The 24,599-nt window shown below is 37.1% G+C and overlaps 1 protein-coding gene across 3 annotated transcripts in view; it reads left to right on the forward strand.

Moving 5' to 3' along the window:
- The window catches only part of NUP155 (nucleoporin 155), a 59,222-nt gene extending 35,304 nt beyond the window's left edge, over positions 1-23,918 (forward strand). For 2 of the 3 annotated variants that reach the window (XM_004265992.4, XM_049708704.1), the window contains 15 exons: positions 2,425-2,522; positions 4,941-5,071; positions 7,610-7,801; positions 8,462-8,600; positions 9,278-9,413; positions 10,925-11,078; positions 11,285-11,389; positions 12,069-12,223; positions 15,917-16,046; positions 17,206-17,319; positions 18,205-18,325; positions 18,778-18,888; positions 21,417-21,553; positions 22,766-22,872; positions 23,507-23,918. In XM_004265992.4, coding sequence (XP_004266040.1) covers positions 2,425-2,522; positions 4,941-5,071; positions 7,610-7,801; positions 8,462-8,600; positions 9,278-9,413; positions 10,925-11,078; positions 11,285-11,389; positions 12,069-12,223; positions 15,917-16,046; positions 17,206-17,319; positions 18,205-18,325; positions 18,778-18,888; positions 21,417-21,553; positions 22,766-22,872; positions 23,507-23,645 — 1,969 coding nt within the window. In that variant the 3' untranslated portion in view covers positions 23,646-23,918. Of the gene's footprint in view, positions 1-2,424; positions 2,523-4,940; positions 5,072-7,609; positions 7,802-8,461; positions 8,601-9,277; positions 9,414-10,924; positions 11,079-11,284; positions 11,390-12,068; positions 12,224-15,916; positions 16,047-17,205; positions 17,320-18,204; positions 18,326-18,777; positions 18,889-20,756; positions 20,798-21,416; positions 21,554-22,765; positions 22,873-23,506 lie in introns of those variants that run through there. The other variant, XM_033421243.2, reaches the window with a different exon arrangement.
- Positions 23,919-24,599: the final 681 nt, after the last annotated feature.

Below are 24,599 nucleotides of genomic sequence, written 5' to 3' on the forward strand. Positions count from 1 at the left end.
TTGTTCATTTGCAGTCACTCCCCATTTCTGCCCTTCAGCCCCAAACAATTACTAATGTATTCTGTCTCTGTAGATTTACATATTCTTGACATTTCATATAAATGGAATCATACAGTGTGTGGTCTTCAGAGTCTTAGTATCTTTGCTTTGCTTCTTTGGGTATGTTCCATGCACATACAGCCTGGGAGGTGAGCCCAGAAGTTGTGTTCGTCTTCCTCAGAATTAGGGGATCTCCTCCTCCAGCCTCTTCTTGCTCTAATTTCCCATATATTCCCTAGCTCCCAGAGGCCTCTTTTACTGGTCCTCTGGATAGAAAGTCAGTGTTTTCTCCCAGTTTTCACTGTCTTATCATACAGCTTTGCAGAAGTGGTGGTGCCTTTGGGGCAAAGCATCAAGAGAAATAACTGATTCCCTCCAAACTTTTTGGACCACACGGCCCCCTTTTCTCAGTTCTTCTGCTCCAGTGTTTCTCAACCTTGGCACTGTAGACATTGTAGAATAGATAACTCTTGGTGCTGGGGACTGTCTTGTGCATTGTAGGATGTTTAGGATTATCCTTGGCCTCTGCCTACTAGATACCAGTAGCTCTCCCCAATTATGACTCGAAATGTCTCCAGACGTTGCTGAATGTTCCTTGGGAGTTTTACTCACCATACTGTTTTGAGACTCAGTTCACCTTTGGACAAAGCCTGAAGATAAAGGAGTTGGGGGGAACCCAGTATACTCACCTCCATATGGATTATCATTCGAGTTTTGACTTCCCCTCATCAATCTGTGTGCTATTAGAGTCCTCAGGTGAATAGTTGTTTTTTGTATCGTGTCCAAAGTTCCCACTTGTAGTCAGTGAGAGACTGTAACAGGCTTACTCCATCTTGGCCAGCACCATCAGTTGAGTTTTTTATTTAGTATCATTATGTGAAATTGGTTTCAAACGTATTTAATGTGTTTTAATCCATTGCAGGTTGTTTTTTCAATGGAAAATTATCCCAACCTTTTGCCTCTTCAGACTGCTCTGGAGTCCTTTTTGACAGTATTTGGTAGCATCTTTGCTTTCTAGCGTGACAGGACATTTCAGGCTCATTTGGTACAGTTCTTGCCCTAGAACTGGATTTGGCCGTTTCTCTAGGGAGCCCTAGTTTCTTTTGGTAGGAAAGGGTATTAGAGACTACAGCTAGAGGTATTAATTCCTACTGGTCATGATATATGTTGTTTTGCTTTTTATTTTTTTTAAAACAACAAAATTATGAGTTTGTATTGTTTTTCAGTTCAGCTTTAAGATTAAAGAGAATTTGCTCAGTTTCTTTTATAGTATAGTTGTATTGCTTTTACCCTAAAAATTTTGTTTTCTAACAACATTGACATAATCACTTATGAACCTCATCCGACAGTGTACCTATTATAGCTTCAGTAGTCATACTTTTTTTTTTTTTGCCATGCTCCATGGCTTGCAGGATCTTAGTTCCCCCATCAGGGATCGAACCCGTGCTCCCTGCATGGAGTCTTAACCACTTGACTGCCAGGGAAGTCCCTCTTTTTTATTTTAAATGGAAGTATAGTCCATTTACAGTATTATATTGGTTTCAGGTGTACAGCATTGTGATTCAATATTTTTACAGATTATACTCCATTGGAAGTTATTACAAAATAATGGCTATAATTCCCTGTGCTATACAGTACATCCTTTTTGCTTATCTATTTTTTTACATAGTATTTTGTATCTCTTAATCTCATACCTGTAATTTGCCCCTTCCCTCTTCCCTCTCCCACTTAGTAACCACTAGTTTGTTTTCTATGCCTGTGAGTCTGTTTCTGTTTTGTATATACATTTTTTGTTTAAGTTCTTCATTCTTTTCTTTGCATCCCTGAAGTTGCATTAAGAGCTGAAATAATCAGATTCTTCACCAAATGAGCACCAAATGCTTTTATTAGCTCATTTCTCTCAGTGACCAGTATTTCCTGACAGCAGGTTCTTTGCTTTTCACTTTTGTCCTGAAGTTTTCATATCTGTAAAATGGTATTCTTAATAATACGTACCTTATAGAGTTGTTGTATTATGTTAAATCATTGGTGGGGACAGAAAGCAAGTGTTTGATAAATGGAAGCTATTGTTATTAACCGTTTACTCTCAGTGAAAATTTAAGCATCTGAGAGATTAAAATGCTCCAGGTGTAAATTGTTGTATTGATTTGTCAGTGATTATTTCACTAATCTACAGAGGAAAAGAATATTTACAACATATTCCAGTTCATTATATACAGAATAGGCAAATTTATAGAGTCAGAAAGTAGATGAGCTGTTGCTTAGGGTAGGGCGGGGGAAATGAGAATTGACTGCTAATGGAAAGTGAGTAAAAATGTTCTAAAATTAAGTTGTGGTGATAATTGCACAACCCTTTGAATATACTTTCTGGAATTTTTGTTTCAGTACTACTGCCAAAGTGCAGCAGAGGCTGATAGGATTCATGCGCCCTGAAAATGGAAATACCCAGCAAATGCAACAGGAGCTGCAGAGGAAGTTTCATGGTAAATTATTGCTTCTGATCAGTTAAATGTACATGACTCCAGTAAAGAGTTTTATTAGGTGAATAGAAAAGAGTGGACATCTCTTGATAAGATAGTTTGTGGTAACAAATATTTTTATTAAAGTAATATTAGTGTGATTTGAAAAGTAAGATGATATGGACATCATGTATTTCCACAACTTTCAGCTCATAAAAGGTTTTCATTTCTTCCACCAGAAAACATGACACACACTTTTTTTTTTAACTTTTTTTGGGGGCGGGGGGAGTGCTGCATCCCGTGGCCTGTGGGATCTTACTTCCCCGATGAGGGATCGAACCCAGGCCCCCTTCAATGGAAGCGAGGAGTCCTAACCGCTGGACCACCAGGGAATTCCCCGATACACACCTTTTTTTAATGAATTTTTTTATTGTGCTAAAATATACATAACATAAAATTTACCGTTTTAACCATTTTTAAGTGTACAGTTCAGTGGCATTCAGTAAGTTAAGTTCACATGATTTCCTGTAGCATGGTGATTGCAAAAAGCACCGCTATCCATCTCCAGAATGTTTTCATCTTTCTAGTCTGAAACTCTACCCATGAAACAATAATTCCGCATTTTCCCCTGCCCCCAACCCCTGACAGTCACCTTTTTTTTTTCCTGTCTTTGAATTTTACTACCCTGTGTACCTCATGTAAGTGGAGTCATATAGTATTTGTTTTTTTTTGTGACTGCCTTATTTCACTTAGCATATAATGTCTTCAGAGTTCACATATGTAGTGGCATGTGTTGGAATTTCCTTCCTTTCTGAGACTGAATAGTACTCCATTGTGTGTATCAACCACATTTTGTTTATCGTTTCATTTCTTGGTGGACACTGAGGTTGCCTTCATCTTTGGGGTATTGTGAATAATCCTGCTATGAACATGGTGTACAAATAGAATTTGAGTCCCTACTTTTAATTGTCTTATTATATATCCAGAAGTGTAATTGCTGGATTATGTGTAATTCTGTTTTTAATTTTTTGAGGAGCCACCATAACTTTTCCATAGCAGCTATACCATTGTATTGGTACATTTCCACTGGTAGTACACAAAATATTCCAATTCCTCCACATTGTCACCAATAATTTTTCTTTTTCTTTTTTTTAAAAAACACTTCTATCCTAATGTGTGTGAAGTGGTATTTCTTGGAGAGTTAAAAATGTGAATCAAATGTTAGGTTGTGTTTTTTTATTTATTATAAAAAAGTAACAACTAAGGAAACAGCAAGGGAACTGAAAAGTTCTTATAACCAATAATTATTCCAGATGTGAATTGGCATAGTAATAAAATATTGTTTAAATTTTGCCTGCCATTCAGTTTTTTTTTTTAAGTTCTTTTGCCTTCCATTGTTTGAGCCAATTATTCTGGCTGATAGAACTTTGCTAGTTAAGACTCAGCTATTTACTTTTGTTCCAACGTACTTTCTTTCCTTCCTGCTGGACCTAGTATTCTGTTCACTATTTTGTAAATTCTTCTTTCAGTACTTCTTTTCAAGTAAACTTGACAAAATACAAGCATTGGTAAGGATTTATACAAAGGGGAACATTCAAATTGCTGACAGTATGCACTGAAATAACCACTTTGGAGAGCAATTTGATCATATATATTAAAAGCTAAAACTGCATATGCATTCAAAGCCAGCAGTTTCACTTCTAGGTATATATTCAGGAACAGTCTTTATCAGACATTTTCCCCACAATAAGTAATAATTTTTATATTATGACCCAGATGTTTAAAAGCATATACACACAACAGAATTTTAAGAAATAACTATACCTATTTTATACTCTAATATTTTTTTCCCTTTTTCATTCTATTTCCTTTTTAAGGGGAAAAAAAAAATCTGTCATGATTGACTGAATTGATTTCATGATTCACCAATGCATCTTAATTTGAAAAACAGTCGTAGCAAAACCTGACTGTGTTTTTGAGGAGACCTTTTTTAAGGATATTTATTGCATTATTGTTGTAGTAGCAAAACATTGGAAACAACAGGAATGTCCTTCATGTGGAAAATGGACCTAATTGTGGTATACTTATATAATGGAACACTCAGCAATTAAAATAAATGTATTGATACTAGATTTTTACTTATCAGTATGGGTAGCCTGTGAAAATATAACTGGGCAGAAAAAGCAATGGTGTAAATTGTCTAAAAACAGCAACATTTTTACTGTTTATGTATGCATACACGCAGAAGCACTTATATATAGTGAGAGGATAAAAGTGTGAATTCAACAACTCATGATCATGGTTGCCTATGAGGGGAGGAAGGAGAACAATGAGGATTTCAACCTTAACTGTAGTTGTCGTTATTTGAGATAAAGTGTTGTTTTACTTAAAACAACTTAACCTGTCATTTTCAAAACTTCATGAGTTGTGTTTTGTAATTAGAGGCTCAACTGAGTGAAAAGGTTTCACTTCAGGCAATCCAGCAGTTGGTTCGAAAATCATACCAGGCTCTGGCTTTATGGAAACTTCTTTGTGAACATCAGTTCACTGCCATTGTAGGAGAACTTCAGAAGGTAGGATATTTTTCCCCCTAAGGTCGTACTATTAATTCTGTGCTTAGTTTGTCTGCTTTTTTTTTTGCGGTACGCGGGCCTGTCACTGTTGTGGCCACTCCCGTTGCGGAGCACAGGCTCCGGACGCGCAGGCTCAGCAGCCATGGCTCACGGGCCCAGCCGTTCCGCGGCATGTGGGATCTTCCTGGACCGAGCACGAAGCCGTGCCCCCTGCATCAGCAGGCGGACTCTCAACTGCTGCGCCACCAGGGAATCCCAGTTTGTCTGCTTTTGAGTGAGCTGTAATCTTTCACTTAGTTTCAGAAGGAGATTATTTTGGGCAGCATTTAGGTTATGATCAAATTAATGTGTTATGAGAAAATTGCACTAAAGCATGATAACTTGAGGGGTTCATTATCAAAACCACAAGTTATTACAGTATATGAGAACTTCGTTGTGATATGTGAATGAACTCTTACTTTACCAAAAATATTTTTCAAACAGTAGGTTGTAACCTTTATTTGGGCTACGGATCCCTTTGGGAATCTGATCAAAACTCTTTCTCACCACCTTCAAAGGATGCATACAGACACATACATAAAATTTTTGCATGTAATTTCAAGAAGTCCAGTGACCTAAATTAAAATTAAACATTCCTACTTTAAAGAAAAATGTTTGCCACTGTGGAAAATGAATGGTTCTTGCTGTCCTCATTGGAATCCTTTTTAAGGATAAAGGTAATTTGCATTTATCTAAATGTTAGGTCATTTAGGGGGAAGGTATTCCTACCTATTAATTTAATTGTGAGCATTTCTAAACATACACAAAAGTACAGCAAGTACAACAAATAATCCCCCATACACAATTTTTCATTCAACATTTTCACAGTTTTACCAACTTTGCTTAATCTATCCCTTATTTTCTTTTTCTTTACTGAATTATTTTAAAGTAGATCCCTAACATCATGTCCTTTCATTCCTGTATATTTTAATGTGTATTCCTTTGGCCATTTTCTTGAATACCAATGTCATTATCACATTTAGCAATATTACCACTAATTCTTTTGGGTAACATCTAAAATAATGAAATTTCTGTGTCTTAAAAATATCTTTTTATAGATTGGTTCATTCTAATCAGAATCTAAACAGTTGGTTCACTCATTGAATTTGGTTGTTTTTTCTCTTAAATCTCTCAGTCTAGAGCAATTTTCTCTGTCTCTGTCTCTCTCTCTTTTTGGTGGGGGCGTGTTGCTATTGCCTTGTAGGCATCAGGTCATCAATCTTGTAGAATCCCAACATTCTGAGGTTGTCTTTACCTTCCTTGTAGTGAACTTGTTCGTCTATTTCCTGAATTTTCTATGAAATGGAAGTCAAGTCTACAGAGGCTTGATAAGTTCAGTTTTTTTGTTGTTGTTTGTTTTTTATTTATTTTATTTGTTTTATTTTTGGCTGCATTGGGTCTTCGTTGCTGCGCACGGGCTCTCTGTAGTTGCAGCAAGTGGGAGCTACTCTTCGTCGCGGTGTGCGGGCTTCTCACTGCAGTGGCTTCTCTTATTGCGGAGCACAGGCTTTAGGTGCATGGGCTTCAGTAGTTGTGGCACACGGGCTCAGTAGTTGTGGCTCATGGGCTCTAGATCACAGGCTCAGCAGTTGTGGCACACGGGCTTAGTTGCTCTGCATCATGTGGGATCTTCCCAGATCAGGGCTCGAACCCATGCCCCCTGCATTGGCAGGTGGATTCTTAACCACTGTGCCACCAGGGAATCCCCAGGTCCATTTATTTGATAAAGAATAGCACATACTTTTTTTTCCTCTTTTAAAAACTCAAGTGAATATGTTTAATTATGAAAGCTATTTCCCTTTCCATGCCAGGTAGAATGATGATTTTTAGTTTTATTGGCTAGTAAGAATAATGTAGGTCAGTTTTTAGCCTAGGTATCTTTTTTGTGATCCACCTTCAAAGCTTTCCTTCCCTATATGCTCAAGGAATGCAAATTAAATATTAATCCCAAAAATTTGAACATAGATTGTATATTTGCTGAAATTTAGAAAAAAGAAATAGCAGTCAGATCACTAAACAGAATGTTACTATAGTATAAATCACCTCAATACTTTAGAACTCCATTTTAGCAAGCAGATTTGTTTAAATAAGATCAAACTCCAATGTTAGAAGTCCTTGAATAATAGAATTCAAATGTTATTTTGGAAAAATAAATGTAAGCCCAAGATTTTTTAATGTAGCTAATTGATTGTTTTTTCCTGGTTATAACTAAAGTCAGGAGGCCTGTCTCGAATTTTGACTCCACCTGGGTTTTGCTTTCCTCATTTGTAAAGTGAGAGATTTGGAATAGGCATACTGTGGGTTCTTTTACAATTCTCAATGATTCTATGAAAATCTGTAAAATTTTATTATTTTTTATAGTTTAATATATTTTATCTTTTGAATTATAGAGTCTATTAATGTTTTGATATTTTAAATTAGTAAAGAAATTTCATTCTGTGTGGAAATACAATATTCCTATATTTTTGATCAGAAGAGGATTTTCTTTTATACTCCTAGGAATTTCAAGAACAGTTGAAAATCACCACCTTTAAAGATCTGGTAATCAGGGACAAGGAACTGACCGGGGCATTAATTGCTTCTCTAATCAACTGCTACATCAGAGATAATGCTGCTGTTGATGGCATTAGTTTACACTTACAGGACATCTGCCCACTGCTGTATAGCACTGATGATGCAGTTTGTTCTAAGGTATGATGCTTTGTTACCCGTTTCAGTGTTTCTTACAGGAGGTTTCATGGTATGATGAAAGCACACTAGAATTGTAATCAGGAACTGTTGTCTTTTGTTTGACATACGACCTTGGGTAGGTCTTTTAACCTTCCATGGCGTCAGGATCCTCATCTGTGTAAGAAAGACGTTGGAATATATTATTTCTTAAAATCCGTATATAACTTTTTCATAAAGAATCTTTGATAGTATTTCTAGACGGTATTTAAAAAATGGTTAACTATGCCTTTCCTTAAAAATTAAGAAAAAATCACTAAAACTTTGTAATAAATTAGAGCTAATTGGGCAATTTTTATTGATCCTTTCCTACAGGTGAAAAAAATTTTAAAAATCAGTGTTGCTCGGACTGCCTGCTGACCAATAATGTATTGACTAGGCAAGAGATTTACCAGTCAAAAGCTGTCTTTCTTACATATTTGTGAGAGGAATTAAGAATAGCTAGGATTTTTTGGTCAGAAACTTTTCTGCTTAAAATTAAGAAGAAGTAAGTTTGTAGAATTGTTTTTATCTTTGATGATAATCAACCGGATGTAAATTTAAACATAGACTAAACAAAACTTGTATTGACAGCATCATCCATGTGCTTGTATCTTTTTAAGTTCTTGTCATCTCTACTTCTAGGCAAATGAGCTTCTCCAGCGTTCCCGACAAGTTCAAAATAAGATTGAAAAGGAAAGAATGTTAAGGGAATCATTAAAGGAGTATCAAAAAATCAGCAATCAAGTGGACCTGTCCAGTGTTTGTGCTCAGTATAGACAAGGCGAGAAACAAAATGTTCTTCATACCTTCTGCTTAACTCGGAGGGATATCTTCCTTCAGCTTTCAGTAGCCCAAGTGATATGACATAGGGAATTCATTTCTTATGTCTTAGTATTTGATGACTGCACCAGCTTCTACAAAAGCTATAACGCTCTTTTTATGTCTTGAAATGTGTAACTTTTTAACATTGGGGTTTCAGTCCTATTCCAGTTAAACTACTACCTGTGTTAGATTGCTTTCTGGGTTACACTTATTTTTCAGATGCTTTAGATTCTTTTGACTAATTTTAAAAATACTACCTGTCTGCTCACTTTAAAATTACTTTAAATGAAATCTAACATAACGTAGTAACTGTTAGTACAGGTACTACTTTGAATCCTAAGATTTTTCTTCCATCAAGGAACTGCAAACCTCCTTTTTGCTATTTTCAATATGAAATTTTTTTGCAATGAAGAAAATACATTTAATAGCTGCCTTTAAGGCATGTTGGAACCTAGTTCTTCGGTAGACTCATCAGAAATATTTTATATGATGTTGTCACCTGGGTGACTGATATACAGTAGAAACCTCATAGTAGTAAACATAATAACCTTGATCAGTATTTTTATAAGCCATCTAAGGAAAATGTATCCACTTAATAATATGCCTTAACTCTTTGTCCTTTGTCTTTCCTATTAGTGCGTTTTTATGAGGGTGTAGTGGAGCTCTCTCTTACTGCTGCAGAGAAAAAAGATCCTCAGGGTCTTGGACTGCATTTCTATAAACATGGAGAACCAGAAGAAGACATCGTGGGACTTCAGGCTTTCCAAGAAAGGTGAGTTTTATCACCTTAACAGATGCAACTTTATGGATATAGACTTTTCTTTGTGTAAAGTTTGATTGATGGTATTAGGAAAATAATATTTCAAGTACAACTCATAAAATTGAATTACGCTTTCACCTAAAAATGTCTTGTTTTATCAAAGGTGTGAATCAGTATTCTAATTATTAGCCTAGGGATAAAATTATAGCCTGGTGGGAATTCTTAAGGACCTAAATGTTTTTGAACTTGCCTCTTTGGTTTTCCTGAGATTGTATTAATGTCAATTTGAAATGCAATTACGATTTTGGAAACAAAACTGCTGCCTCACCTGCCCCACTGCCAATGTCTGGTTCTGGATGAAGATTAGTATTTTAAAGGATGATTTTTAAATGTTCACAGATTATTAGAGACTGTTTAAAAAAAAAAGTATGTCCAGGGCTTCCCTGGTGGTGCAGTGGTTAAGAATCCACCTGCCAATGCAGGGGATACGAGTTCGAGCCTTGGTCCAGGAAGATCCCACATGCCGCAGAGCAACTAAGCCCGTGTGCCACAACTGCTGAGCCTACGCTCTAGAGCCTGCGTGCCACAACTACTGAAGCCTGTGCGCCTAGAGCCCGTGCTCCGCAACAAGAGAAGCCACCACCATGAGAAGCTCACGCACCACAACGAAGAGTAGCCCCTGCTCGCTGCAACCAGCGAAAGCCAGTGCACAGCAACAAAGACCAATGCAGCCAAAAATAAATAAATAAATTTATTTAAAAAAAAAAAAAACAGTAAAATAAGCAATATTTTTTTTTAAAAAAAGTATGTCCATAAAGGAAATACATAACCAAAGATGTGTTTCATTTTTATGACTTTACCCTTTTAAACAAGTGCTTCTCAAACCTATTGAAAGAGCATATGATTTGTATTGTTTTTATTTTTTTTTGCGGTACGCGGGCCTCTCACTGTGCGGAACACAGGCTCTGGACGCGCAGAGCGGAACACAGGCTCTGGACGCGCTCCCGTTGCGGAACACAGGCTCTGGACGCGCAGGCTCAGCGGCCGTGGCTCACGGGCCCAGCCGCTCCACGGCATGTGGGATCCTCCCGGACCGGGGCACGAACCCGTGTCCCCTGCATCGGCAGGCGGACTCTCAACCACTGCGCCACCAGGGAAGCCCTGTTTTTATTTTTATTTATTTAGTTTTAATTTTATTGGAGTATAGTTGCTTTACAGTGTTGTGTTATTTTCTAGTGTACAGCAAAGTGCATCAGCTATACGTATACATATATCCCCTCTTTTTTGGCTTTCCTTCCCATGTAGGTCACTGCAGAGCATTGAGTAGAGTTCCCTGAGCTACACAGCAGGTTCTCAACTATGGATGCTATGTATAAAATAGATAACTAATGATCTGTATTATTTTTAATACCAAATTGTGTGTGTATTTTCTCCAAAATTCTCTTTAGTTTATATTTCAATTACATAAGATAAACCAATTGATAACTAAATCATGGAATTGCTCCTTTTTCATTCTTTTTCAGATTAAACAGTTACAAGTGTATTACAGATACACTTCAAGAACTGGTAAATCAAAGTAAGGCTGCTCCTCAGTCTCCCAGCGTGCCCAAAAAACCCGGACCTCCAGTGTTGTCGTCTGATCCCAATATGCTGAGTAATGAAGAAGCAGGCCATCATGTAAGGGACATAGCATATTTTCGTTCTGCAAATACACTGTGTTTAGATGTTCTGTGTGGTGGTGGTGGCATAACCATCTTGGAAAGGGTAGTAACTCTTAGAACTTACCATTTAAGGAATCTTGATTTCTTACCAGAAGCTTATAAGGCTAAGGAGTCATGTCGAGCCTTTAACTGTGCTAATTTTTACTGTTTTCTTTATTTTAGTTTGAACAAATGCTTAAATTGTCTCAAAGATCCAAAGATGAACTCTTTAGTATTGCCCTTTATAATTGGCTAATACAAGCTGACCTTGCAGATAAACTGCTACAGGTAAAAAATATTTTTATACCATTGTTGTTAATTTATATTTTTAAGTAGCATAACTCAGTGGGTTAAGCACATATAGTCATAAGGGAATTCAGTTTTTCACCCTGTACCAACCATCAGGTGTTAGTGAAAAGCCAAGTAATGTAATACCTTTTCCTAGTGAGCAAGGTAGTCTGTTGGTCTAGTTTTCTTGTTATTTAGAAGCTGATTGGGATTGTTTACATTGTGGGGTGAAAATCAATGGATTATGAGTTAGGAGACCTGAACTTTGTCTTAGCTCTGCCATTAAGCCACTTCACAAATAAATGTCCTTTCACTACCCTAAGTCATAGTGTTCCTCATTCTGTAAAATGAATATATGGCATTTGATAATTGCAAAGATGCTTTTGAGCTCAGAATCTAGGAATCAATAGCTGTGTTCTCAAAGTTTATTAAAAGATTTGTAATTGGATTATAATAAATTGTTCTTGGCAACCTAATGCAACTATCATAGCAATTCTTTGATTAACTGTGGTAAAACAATCATTTATAATGAGAAAAATTGCCCTCTCTTATCTGTTACTGGATTATAATATTGCTTATGTATTCATAAAACAAGGCACACCTATAAAATGATATGTTTACTATCTGAAGAGCAAGTGGGTAGTCAGAAAATGTTTCTGATTAACTTTACAATTTCCAGATTGCTTCTCCATTTCTGGAGCCACATCTAGTCCGAATGGCCAAAGTTGATCAAAACAAAGTTCGTTACATGGATTTACTCTGGAGGTATTATGAGAAGAACAGAAGTTTTAGCAATGCTGCTCGTGTCCTATCCAAATTGGCTGACATGCATAGGTATGGCCTAATATTCTCACTGTGACAAATAATTGATAACTGGGCTATATCTAGTTACATCCAGATTTCAGATATTAAATAAAACCTTATTCAGGTTATACATATATAAAATTTTTATGCTTTTACTTGGATTTATCTAAAGTTTTCTCTCTTTGTTTGTTTTTAATAATGTGTAGCAGGTACCAAATACCTCCTACTAAGTAAACTCTCTATTCAAACTGTCTTGTAAATCCTTTTCTTTAAAGTATGTCTTTAGATTCTTTCCTATTAACAGCAATTAATTACTATTCTTTTTCTTTTTTAATATTTATTTTTATTTGGTTGCGCTGGGTCTTAGTTGAGGCAGGCGGGCTGCTTAGTTGCAGCATGTGGGCTCCTTAGTTGCGGCTCACTGGCTCCTTAGTTGTGGCATGAGAACTTTTAGTTCTGGCATGCGTGTGAGATCTAGTTCCCTGACCAGGGATTGAACCCAGGCCCTCTGCCTTGGGACCATGGAGTCTTAACCACTGCATCACCAGGGAAGTCCCTTAATTACTATTTTTAACTAAAGGACAATAAATACTTCTCAAAGTCTTTATAATTTTAAACGTTTAACAAATTCCAGGCTAATTTCCTCTACTCTCTTTAAATTACTGAATAGGTCTTGGAGCATATATATTGAGGATTGTTAAGAATCCTGTTAAAGGGTGCATTGAAATTTCTAATTAGATTGTCGTATCAAAAGACAACTTAAAATTTTGGACAGATCATTAATTTGACCCTCTTTTCATTTGGAATTTTCTTTGCCACAATAGTGCAGTGCTATTTCCAAAATCTGGAGATTGGTTAAGTTAGGACAAGGAGGTGTTTGAGACAAGGTTGTTATTAAACCAAGTTAATCAGAATGGTTACTTAAATCACCCAGATATGGCTAATAGCAAGTGTGAGAGTTTGTGTATCTGTGTGTGTGCTCATGCAGTTGTAATTATTGCATGTGTGGGCCCAAGGCATTTTTGGTCTTCTTGCTATCTTTGGTCTTAATAGTCATTTGGTTTTTTCTTTTTTTTTTTTTTTGTTTCTTTTTTTATTTTTGGCTGTGTTGGGTCTTTGTTGCTGCACACAGGCTTTCTCTAGTTGCGCCGAGCGCGGGCTACTCTTTGTTGTGGTGTGTGGGCTTCTCATTGCAGTGGCTTCTTTTGTTGTGGAGCACGGGATCTAGGCACGTGGGCTTCAGTAGTTGTGGCACACAGGCTCAGTAGTTGTGGCATACAGGCTCAGTAGTTGTGGCTCGCGGGCTCTAGAGTGCAGGCTCAGTAGTTGTGGTGCTCAGGCTTAGTTGCTCCACGGCATGTGGGATCTTCCTGGACCAGGGCTCGAACCCATTTCCCCTGCATTGGCAGGTGGATTCTTAACCACTGCGCCACCACAGAAGCCCCCTAGAGTGGCTCTTAATTGCCCTTTCATTAATATTTACTGACCTTGTTCCTTGTTATAACAGTTACTATATTCTTGTTATAAAATATTCAGAAATCCTCTAACTTTTAAGAACAGTGCCCATTGTCCATTTCTACTTCACACACAAACACATAACCTAATTTCCTCCTCATGTGAGAGACCCTATACGTCTTACCAGCTCTCAGCTTACCGTCTCTTTCCACAATAAAATCTTTTTCCGACTATTATGTTACTCTCTTTCTCACGACACTTTTTTTTTTAATTTATTATTTATTTATTTATTTTTGGCCGCGTTGGGTCTTTGTTGCTGTGCGTGGGCTTTCTCTAGTTGCGGCAAATAGGAGGATACTCTTCATTGCGGTGCCTGGGCTTCTCATTTCAGTGGCTTCTCTTGTTGTGGAGCACGGGCTCTAGGCACAAAGGTTTCAGTAGTGGCTCACGGGTTCTAGAGCACAGGCTCAGTAGTTGTGGTGCGCGGGCTTAGTTGCTCCGCGGCATGTGGGATCTTCCTGGACCAGGGCTCGAATCCGTGTCCCCTGCATTGGCAGGTGGATTCTTAACCACTGCGCCACCAGGGAAGCCCTCATGACACTCTTTGTACATATGTAGGCTGCACCAAGTAAGTTGTCGGCTATAGTGTTCTTTTTTTTTTTTTTTTTTTTTTTTGCGGTACGCGGGCCTCTCACTGTTGTGGCCTCTCCCGTGGCGGAGCACAACCTCTGGATGCGCAGGCTCAGCGGCCATGGCTCATGGGCCCAGCCGCTCCATGGCATGTGGGATCTTCCCAGACCGGGGCACGAACCCGTGTCCCCTGCATCGGCAGGCGGACTCTCGACCACTGCACCACCAGGGAAGGCCTGAGTGTTCTACTTTAAATAATTTGGAAATATTACCCATGTTGAAAATGTTTGTTTCAAGTGGGGTTTTTTTTAAGAGATGAGAGGGGAGGTAAAGGAAAGCCTCTTAGAAGCAAAGTTCCTAAATGTACAGAGTCCTTTATATTTGATCTTAAGAGATGGTGAGTGCTAATTACCTGTCATCCACACACGTACTTTGCAAGATAGGAGAAAAGAGTTAATATTTTCTTTCTTTTGGTTTCTTTTTGGAAGGGGAAAACTTATAGGAGCCATAGCTATGTAGAAGGACAATTTTTTAAGTAAGACCTTCTCTGAAAGTAAAAGAAAGCCAGTTTTTTCCTGATTCAGATTGGCATTAATGGGGATATCAAAAGTTTCATTTAATACTCGTTGATCTGAGGGGTTGCCAACAACTAAATGAGTTAGTATGTTTGTTTTTAATGCCAAGTTGCTTTATAATGTCAAAGACCCAGGTCTGATGGACTTAGGGGATTAGAAAGGACTGAAGATGGTAATCATGGACATGGATACATGCTTAGGGCATTCTGACACCTGTCAGTCAATCAGCCAGCAAATAGATTTTGAGTACCAGTGATAATTCAAGGCATTGAGGAAGGGAGTAGTGAACAAGATCGACACCATCCCTGCTCCTAGGGAGCTCTCATTCTAGTGGGCAAAGACCGTAGACAGACAAGTTCAGATTCTATAAATACAGTAAAAACAGGATTTTACAGTAGAAAGTGCCTTGGGGAATGGGGAGCTGCTTTAGTTAAGATTGGTCAGAGAAGGCCTCAGACAAATTGTCATTAAAATTGATTCTCAAATGACAGGAAGAGGCAGCTATTAAAGAAATAGAGGAAGTGGTTTAAGCACAGAAGCGATGGTCTCTGAAGAGGCACTGCATGAGATTTAAGTTTATCATGTTTAGGGTACAAAAAAGAAAGCCACTAGGGTTGGAAATGGTGAACAAGGGAGGAATGAGAGGAGGTTGGAGGAGTAGGTAAAGGAGATTGGAGGGTCTTAAGAAAGCATGTGGCGTGATCTGATCTTTGTTTTTAAGAGGTCACTCTAGTTGCTGTGTGGAAAATGAAATGTAGTATTTGCCATATTAAGGTAGAGAAGTGAAGAATATGAGGAATAATAAAAAGTTTAATTTAATTTTAGAATAATCCAAGTTTTAATATACTGAAGTTTTAAAATAGGAAGTTACTTTTTAGATGTAAACATAAGTATTTACGTGTTGACTTAAGTTGTGAATCTCTTTTATTAGAAATCCTCTAATTTTTCAAGTTTCAAATGGCCTTTTATGTTAATTTGGCATAAATAGTACATCATAGCTGATATATATGTATATTGGATCCTTAAGAATTCACATGAATAAAAATAAGGATTTTCCCCCCAGCACAGAAATTTCACTTCAGCAGCGACTAGAGTACATTGCTCGTGCCATTCTTAGTGCCAAAAGTTCCACTGCCATTTCATCAATAGCTGCAGATGGTGAATTCCTTCATGAATTAGAAGAAAAAATGGAAGTAAGTGCTAACGACACTTAAGTCTTATCCACATTGATTAGTAGCCACGTGTTAGTCCACTTCCTCTCTTCCCCTAGTAGATAATAGGTCTGTAGCAGTCAGTATTAATTTTAATCTATTATGCCTTCTTTTTTTCTTTTCATATTTATATATAAATCTTTTAAAAGATTTTAATGATACAGCATTTGGGTCCTAGGACATTGCTGTAATCTAAAAGTTTTCTCTATGGCATTTCTAAAGATTTATTCTAACTATTCTAACACCAAGCAGATTATGTCACATTCACCGTTTATTCTGGAGGCTAATAAGTAGATGTGTAGAGTGGGCTAAACTGCCTTTACTAAGAGACACAAAAATGTATAATGGTCCACATACAAAAGCTTATTTCTCATTCACAAAATCCAGAGTTGGTGTTCCTGATTGGCATGTTGCTTTCTTCCACTTGGTGACGTCAGTTCCCAAGTTCTATTTTCTGGCTCTACCATTCCAATGGCCTTACCTTTTTCTTTGATCAAAGGGAGGAAGGGGGAAAAGAGCATGTAAGAAGCACATTCACTCTTAAAAAACCTCAACCCTGAAGTGGCATACTGTACTTCTGTTGACATTCCTTTGAAGAGAACATAGTCTTACAGCCATACTCCTAGCAGAGGAGGCCGGGAAGTAGAGGCTGACCATTTTGTCTGGCTATAATCATGGGCAAAACAGGTGTTGGTGAGTAGCAAAGGCTCTCTGTCACAGCACAGTCCCTGTGTAATCTTCTATTGTAATGAAGGATTGCTAGTCTGTTATGATAAAAGTCTTTATACATTTTATTAAATTTGGGTAGAATTGACATATAACAGTTGCTAAGGTATACAACATAATGATTAAATTTTTCTATATATTGCAAAATGATCACCACAGTAAGTCTAGTTAGCATGTCACCATAAATGATTACAAAAAAATTTATTTTCTTGTGATGAGGACTCTTTAAGACCTACTCTTTTAGCAACTTTCAAAATATGCAACACAGTGTGATTAACTGTAGTCACCATGCTGTTATTTATATATTATTTTTATTTTAACAAACTTAAAGTCAGATACTAGGAGTCATTCCTTGAAGTACCTGGTGATTTATCGTGAAGAACTTAAGATTTGATTTTTTTTCTACCCAAACTAGGTTGCTAGGATCCAACTTCAGATACAAGAGACACTACAAAGGCAATATTCCCATCATTCTTCTGTACAGGATGCAATTTCTCAGCTGGACTCTGAGCTAATGGACATAACTAAGGTAATAAAAAAGCAAGTGAAATTCCTATAGTAGTCACCTATTATCTTGTTTCTTTTGCATTTTATTTTGTGTTTAAGATAAGCCATCTTTGGAAGCATATCACTGAGCTGACACATCACCACTGTGGTATCTCAGTCTTAGAAAAAGCTATGTTTCTCTTTCCAGGCCAATTTCTATCAAGAATCTATCAGCCTCACATGGGGCTTTGTTAAAACTCCTGCCACCTATTTTATGGCCTTGTTTCTTATCTTGAAAAAGTAATTTATCTTTGCTTAACTCTCCAAGCCTCTCCCACTCTGTGCCCTTCTGAACAGTTTCTTTTTCAATTATTCATGGACATTTCTCTAAGTACCCTGAAGCACTGTTAGATTTGTCAGTATTTCCGTGATTTTTCAAACCTTAGTTTAGACAACACTAATTCTAAAAGAAATGTCATTGCAGTATCTTGCTGTCAGCCAAGAAAAAAAAGGGCACACATATTTAAATCTGTTTAAATGTGTTTTCCATGTATTTACCTTTTTTTTTTTTTGCGGTACACGGTACACGGGCCTCTCACTGTTGTGGCCTCTTCCGTTGCAGAGCGCAGGCTCAGCGACCATGGCTCACGGGCCCAGCCGCTCCGCGGCATGTGGGACCTTCCTGGACCGGGGCACAAACCCGCGTGCCCTGCGTCGGCAGGCGGACTCTCAACCACTGTGCCACCAGGGAAGCCCGCATTTACCATTCTTAATCTGGCATTACGACCACCTACATGTCATCACATCTTTGTATCATATCTTTGGAACTTTAGATAAAATCTTTGGTTACTTTTAACTTTGAGGGAGTTCTTCACTGTTAATTTCTGAATACTAATCTCTGGTTGGATGTTGGCATTTTCTCCTACAGCTTTATGGGGAATTTGCTGACCCATTTAAACTGGCAGAATGTAAACTTGCAATAATTCATTGTGCCGGTTATTCAGACCCTATACTGGTGCAGACACTTTGGCAAGATATCATAGAGAAAGGTAAGTGTTCATTTATAGGTGTATTAGCTGTACGTTATTTAGTGACTTAGTAGAAGAGTGAATGCAAGCTGTTAACGGTCATATATTTAGGGCTCATGAGAATTGTATATACCTAAACAGAGGGAAGTAGAGGGTACTTGATATGGTGGAGAGCGATCCTGTAGAGAATGATCCCAGTAAATATTTGAGAGGACCCTCAGAAAAGATGTGTCATTTTTGTGGTTTATACTGCTTAATAAGGGATTCTGAGACACTTAGCTCGGATTCTCATAACTAGTGCCCTGGTAAGTGGAAAGTATATCAGACAGTAACAGAAACACAGAATCTGCTCATTATATTAACGTGCATAGAAGTTCTAGTATTTTGTACCTTGAAACAGAATAAAATAGTCAATTTAAAATTTTCACAATAAAAACAGTTTGGGTTTCTAATGACATGTCTCTTTCCTACAGAACTGAATGAAAGCGTGACATTGAGCTCCCCAGACAGGATGCATGCTCTTAGTCTCAAGATTGTGCTCCTTGGCAAGATGTATGCCGGCACACCTCGTTTCTTTCCTCTAGGTAAGCCATAACCTTAGCTACGGTTGTGGGGCTTTTATCTTTTTGTTTTGATGGTTTTCTTCATTGACATGGAAAAATAATGGTTTGTAGGGCAAAATCATTTTGCTGTTGCTATTTATTAGCTCTGCAGTTTCATTCTGCCTCTCCAGAAAGAAACACCTCCAAAGAATAGCAGAATTTGTTGATGAATAGTTGGGTATGAAACTCTCTTTGCTTCACCTTCCAAGTTGATATATCTATCTTGGGATAGTCTGACTAACAGACCGTAGTGGTTATGTTACTGGTAGCCCTATACACGCTTGAAGAGAAGGGGAAAATAGCTGATGTTTTTGTGCATGGATGATCTGTGATTGATTCAACTGCCCCCTGTTATATTGAGGGCATATTTCTCTTTAAAATAGCAGGTAGTTGTGTTAAAAATGTAATTTTTGTGAACTCCTTTCTTAACCAGATATACTGACTATTTGTTATGTAGGAGACTCTGTTATAAGCCATTTGCCAACCTATAATGTCTTCCTCGGTTGTAAACCAATAGACTCAACATAAATATATTCATACAGTAGAATGTTAAATAAGCACTTTGTGTTTTTGAAAAATGTTGAGAAACATGAAAACGCTTATAACATCAAATTGTTTTTAAAATAGGAAGATCCAGACTTGTGTATAGACCTTCTCTGATTTAGGGTTTATTCCCTGGACATGGTAAGAAATAAAACTACTATAATCATACCCTTATTTCTTGTAAGTACAGTATTAAAAACTGCCATGCCAAAACAACAAAAAACTGCCATGCCATTTCACTGATCAGGAAAATAAAGAGAAAATAAAGAGCAACTGTATATATATGTCTTATGAGTATGTGAAACCTGACAATTTTAATAGCAAAAAGGCCACATTGTACACAATCCCTTTTGAGGGTATTTCTGCTTTGACTTAAGATTTTTAATTGTTGAACCCAATAAAATTTAGGGTAGAAGAGGCCTTCCTTTTTCTGTCACTCTCTCAATGGCAAACAGGTTCCAGGGGGCTTCAGACTAGAACAAATTGAGTCTTTAGAATTTTTATTACCTTTCCAGAATCTCTGTATGGTAACTTGTAGGGGAGATGCAGGTTCAGTGGCACTATTTTCAGTGACTCCTCTTGCCCATGGTTACTCACATTGGTCAGTCTCAGATTTTAGGTACCATAAATAAGAATTTGATTGTTGGGCTTCCCTGGTGGCGCAGTGGTTGAGAGTCCGCCTGCCGATGCAGGGGACACGGGTTCATGCCCCGGTCCGGGAAGATCCCACATGCCGCAGAGCGGCTGGGCCCGTGAGCCATGGCCGCTGGCCCTGCGCGTCCGGAGCCTGTGCTCCGCAACGGGAGAGGCCACAACAGTGAGAGGCCCGCGTACCGCAAAAAAAAAAAAAAAAAAAAAAAAAGAATTTGATTGTTACTGTTAAGATCTTATTTATGGGACTTCCCTGGTGGCACAGTGGTTAAGAATCCACCTGCCAATGCACGGGACATGGGTTCGATCCCTGGTCCAGGAAGATGCCACATGCCGTGGAGCAACTAAGCCCGTGTGCCACAACTACTGAGCCTGCGCACTAGAGCCCGCGAGCCACAACAAGAGAAGCCACTGCTATGAGAAGCCTGCGCACCACAACGAAGAGCAGTAGCCCCTGCTGGACGCAACTAGAGAAAGCCCACGCGCAGCAACGAAGACCCAACGCGACAATCAATCAATCAATCAATTTAAAACAAAAAAATCTTATTTATGATGTAACAGGTAGTAAAAAGTGAGACTGGGACCACAGTTACAATCATCAAAATAAATAACTTATGAATCTTATGAATATTACATTTAATATTTCTAAAATCTAGATGCAGTAGTGCTTCTTTTCTGAAAAGCTGTTAAATTAAAGGTACAGTATTTCAAGATATTAAATATTATCAGTGGGTCCTCTCCAATAGTGGAATTGTGAATGCTATTTTCTTCTTGTTCTTTTGCTGTTTTCCAAATTCACTATAATAAGTTTTTTCTCTAATAGCTTTAAAGTGTGTAATTGAATGGTTTTAACATATTTACAGAGTTGTGCAACCATCATCACAATTAAATTTAGACCATTTTCATCACCCCAAAAAAGAAATTATATCCACCTTCAGCCCTAAGCAACCACTGTTCTACTTTCTATCTCTATAGGTTTGCCTATATTTCGGTATATGCCTTATTTTTTATTAAAAGAAATTTTTAAATTGTTTTTTAAAAGATTTTCCTGTAGAAACTGTTCAGTTATGAGTAAGGCCTACTTTTTAGTATCAAGAGTTAACAATTCTACAACAGCAAAAAAATGGTAATTATATGAGGTGAAGGACATGTTAACTAACCTTATTGTGGAAAACATTTTGCAATATGTATGTGTATCAAATTATCACATTTATACCTTAAACTTAGACAGAGTTACATGTCAATTATATCTCAGTAACGCTGGGCACAAAAAAAAGAGTTAACAATCCCAACTTCTGGTCCTTTTCTCTCCCCAGATTTTATTGTGCAGTTCTTAGAGCAGCAAGTTTGTACTTTGAACTGGGATGTGGGTTTTGTGATACAGACAATGAATGAAATTGGAGTGCCATTACCTAGACTACTGGAAGTATATGATCACTTGTTCAAGTCACGGGTAAGGAAAATATTAAATAAAATAATTTATTTAGTTAAATCAATTAACTTTCTAGATACAGGAGTGGAGTATTTTGCTTGTGTGTTTGTAAGTATCTCATCTAATACAGTTGTATCAGAAATTTGCTTCATTGGTTAAGCAAATTATGCTTCAGACTTTTTTAAAACCAGTAATGAGAGTTGCTTTGCTGTATATCGTGATAAAAATCAAATATTTTTTAATATTAATAAACATATATGCTTTACTTTTAGTGGAAGAGGCTAAATACATGAAGAATTATCATTTACTTCAAAGAAACAAAATATCAGTGTGTTTATTCACTGTAACCTCATCTAAAATATCAGTGCTTAAAGATCTTTCCACAAGAAAAGAAAATTTAACTATGTATGGTGACGGGTGGTAACTAGACTTACTATAGTGATCATTTTGCAGTGAATGCAAACGGTGAATCACTGTATTGTACACCTGAAACCAATATAATGTTATATGTCAATTATGCCTCAATTTTTAAAAAATGATCTTTCTCACCATATTTAACCTTATTGGACCGTATATTTTGTAATTTTTATCCTAAGGTCAAAAACCAAACAAAACCTGTTGAACTGGATTGCGTTTAATACTAGTCATGATTATAGTACCATCATCAAAACATTCATACAGTGCTTTACAAGGCACTTGTATATCTCATTAAAACTCATAATGAGCCCATGATGGAAATGAGCAAGTAGTAGTATCCCCATCTTCTACTACATCTGACAAGGGCAAAGAGGTTAAATAACCTGCTCAAGTCACATGGCTAGTAATGATGAAGCCAGAACTAGAATTAAGATTCTCTGACTACTGATTTAGTCTCTTATTCACACTATCGGATTAAGTCTGCATAAGTTCAAAGTAAAAATGGTGTCACAGCCAATAGGAAGAGATGGATTTTCTTCTCTTACTTCAGGTTCCTAAGCAGGAAATTTGTATGCTCTACACAGTGGATCGATACATCAAATATTCTTCCTAAATAACATCACAATGAAGTTTTCAGTGCTATTCATTATTAACCATAATCAGATATATAATTTAGTAACCACATAATATTAAATGCTTATTTTAATATCAGTAAATTTTGCTTTGGACATTGATGACTATTTTAACTAACAGAAATGATTAAAAAATCAGTTGACACAATTTGCCTTACAACTCATGATGTATTTTTCTTTGTAGGATCCATTCTGGAACAGAATGAAGACGCCACTGCACCTTTTGGATTGTATACATGTACTATTGACAAGATATGTTGAAAATCCTAGCCAAGTTTTAAATTGTGAGAGGTAAGTATGAATTAGATATACTTTATTATATACCAAAGGCTTTCAAATGCACCTAATAAATACCTGGGTAACAAATTTGGAGACAGTGGGGCACGATATGGAAACTAAAAGAAGTATGCGAGATTTAAGCTCTTGTGCATGTTTGCAATAACTATTTGAATGATATCAGTCAGTATTTATGAAAGGTTAGAGTTTTTTCCATTTTTCAACCCTTGTCCTGAAGTCTTTCTAAAGGTGACAGGATAAAATTAATGAATTACTCCTAAACACCTTTCACTTTGAATTAGTGGCCTAGGAAGTTCAATTATGTATTTGTGATATTAATGGCCATTTCAAGATATATTTGTTTGAAAAGGCCAAATGAATATAAATAATATTAATTTAAGGAGTCATCCCTTACTGCCTGCTTCTCATTATAATAATCTTCAAAAGGGAAATGGTGGTGATGTGGCAATCCACCTACCCCCTGAGTTTCCTTCTCTATTTTCATTTATTTGCCATTTACTTAATTACATGATCCTTGCTCTCATGTGGGACTATAATAAGTAAGGTTAGCAGAAGTTGAAGGGAAGTCCTATAGGAGGAAATGCTTCTAAATATGTAGATGGTTGATCAGGTGTCTTTTTCATTACAGGAGAAGATTCACAAATCTCTGCCTGGATGCCGTTTGTGGTTATCTGGTTGAGCTCCAGTCTATGAGCTCCTCAGTAACAGTACAGACCATCACTGGGAATTTTAAATCTCTTCAGGCTAAACTAGAACGGCTTCATTAATTATTGTAATGTATTTTCATCCATGCGTTTTGATCTGTAAAATAAAAGCTCAGCTGGGTCCAGATTTCAGGTGCTATAAGTCTAAGAATTTAAGAATAATTTTAGTAGAAGCATGTTTTTAATAAGTGGCTGGTATCAGCAGACAGTACATTTGCAGGTGAATTCTTTTTTACTACATAATACTACTTTGTTTTTTAATAATCAGGTTAAACAAATGAAATAAGATTATGATTTTAACACAAAGATAAAAAAATAAAAAACTCTTATTTTGAATTTATAGTATTCATTTTCAAGTTAGTTCAAGTATCAAAACTTAAATAGGCTAGCTGAGCAGGTCCAGTCCCATAATACTAGAGTCTACAACAGTTCCTAAATAGACAAACACTGTCTCTTTCTAAAAATTATTTAGGTTTTGGGTTTAACCTTGGAAAGAAATTTCTTCCAACTACTGATTTGGTCAGTTACAGTCCTTGTAATACACACCTGGTTGTTTTTTGAGCAAGTGATAAACTTGTAACTAATGTTCTATGTCTTAAAAACCTATGCAGGGAGATACTGTTTTCCCTCAGTGTTCACCTAGCTCTTCTTTGGCCTGGGACTACTGATTCCTTTAAAGCAGTGGTTCTCAAAATGTACACACCAAACTCTCACATCAGCATCATCTGGGAATTTGTTAGAAATTCAGATTCTCCAGCCCAGTGCCAAACCTGCTGAACCCCAAACTTTGGGATGAGTCCCAGCACTCTGTTTTAATGAGCCCTTCAGGACATTCTGGTACATGTCATGTTTGAGAACCATTGCATTAGAGGATACAACTAGTTTATGGATTGAGCTCCCTATCTGATTCCTCCTCCTCCCTCCCCCATCAATAACCACAACACACGTTTCACCCAAGACACACCATATATGAAGCAAAATAGTAATATAAAAATAGTTTAAAAATAATTTTTAATC

The sequence above is a fragment of the Orcinus orca genome, chromosome 3, assembly GCF_937001465.1.
Source record: "Orcinus orca chromosome 3, mOrcOrc1.1, whole genome shotgun sequence".
In the NCBI taxonomy this organism is placed as follows: Eukaryota; Metazoa; Chordata; class Mammalia; order Artiodactyla; family Delphinidae; genus Orcinus; species Orcinus orca.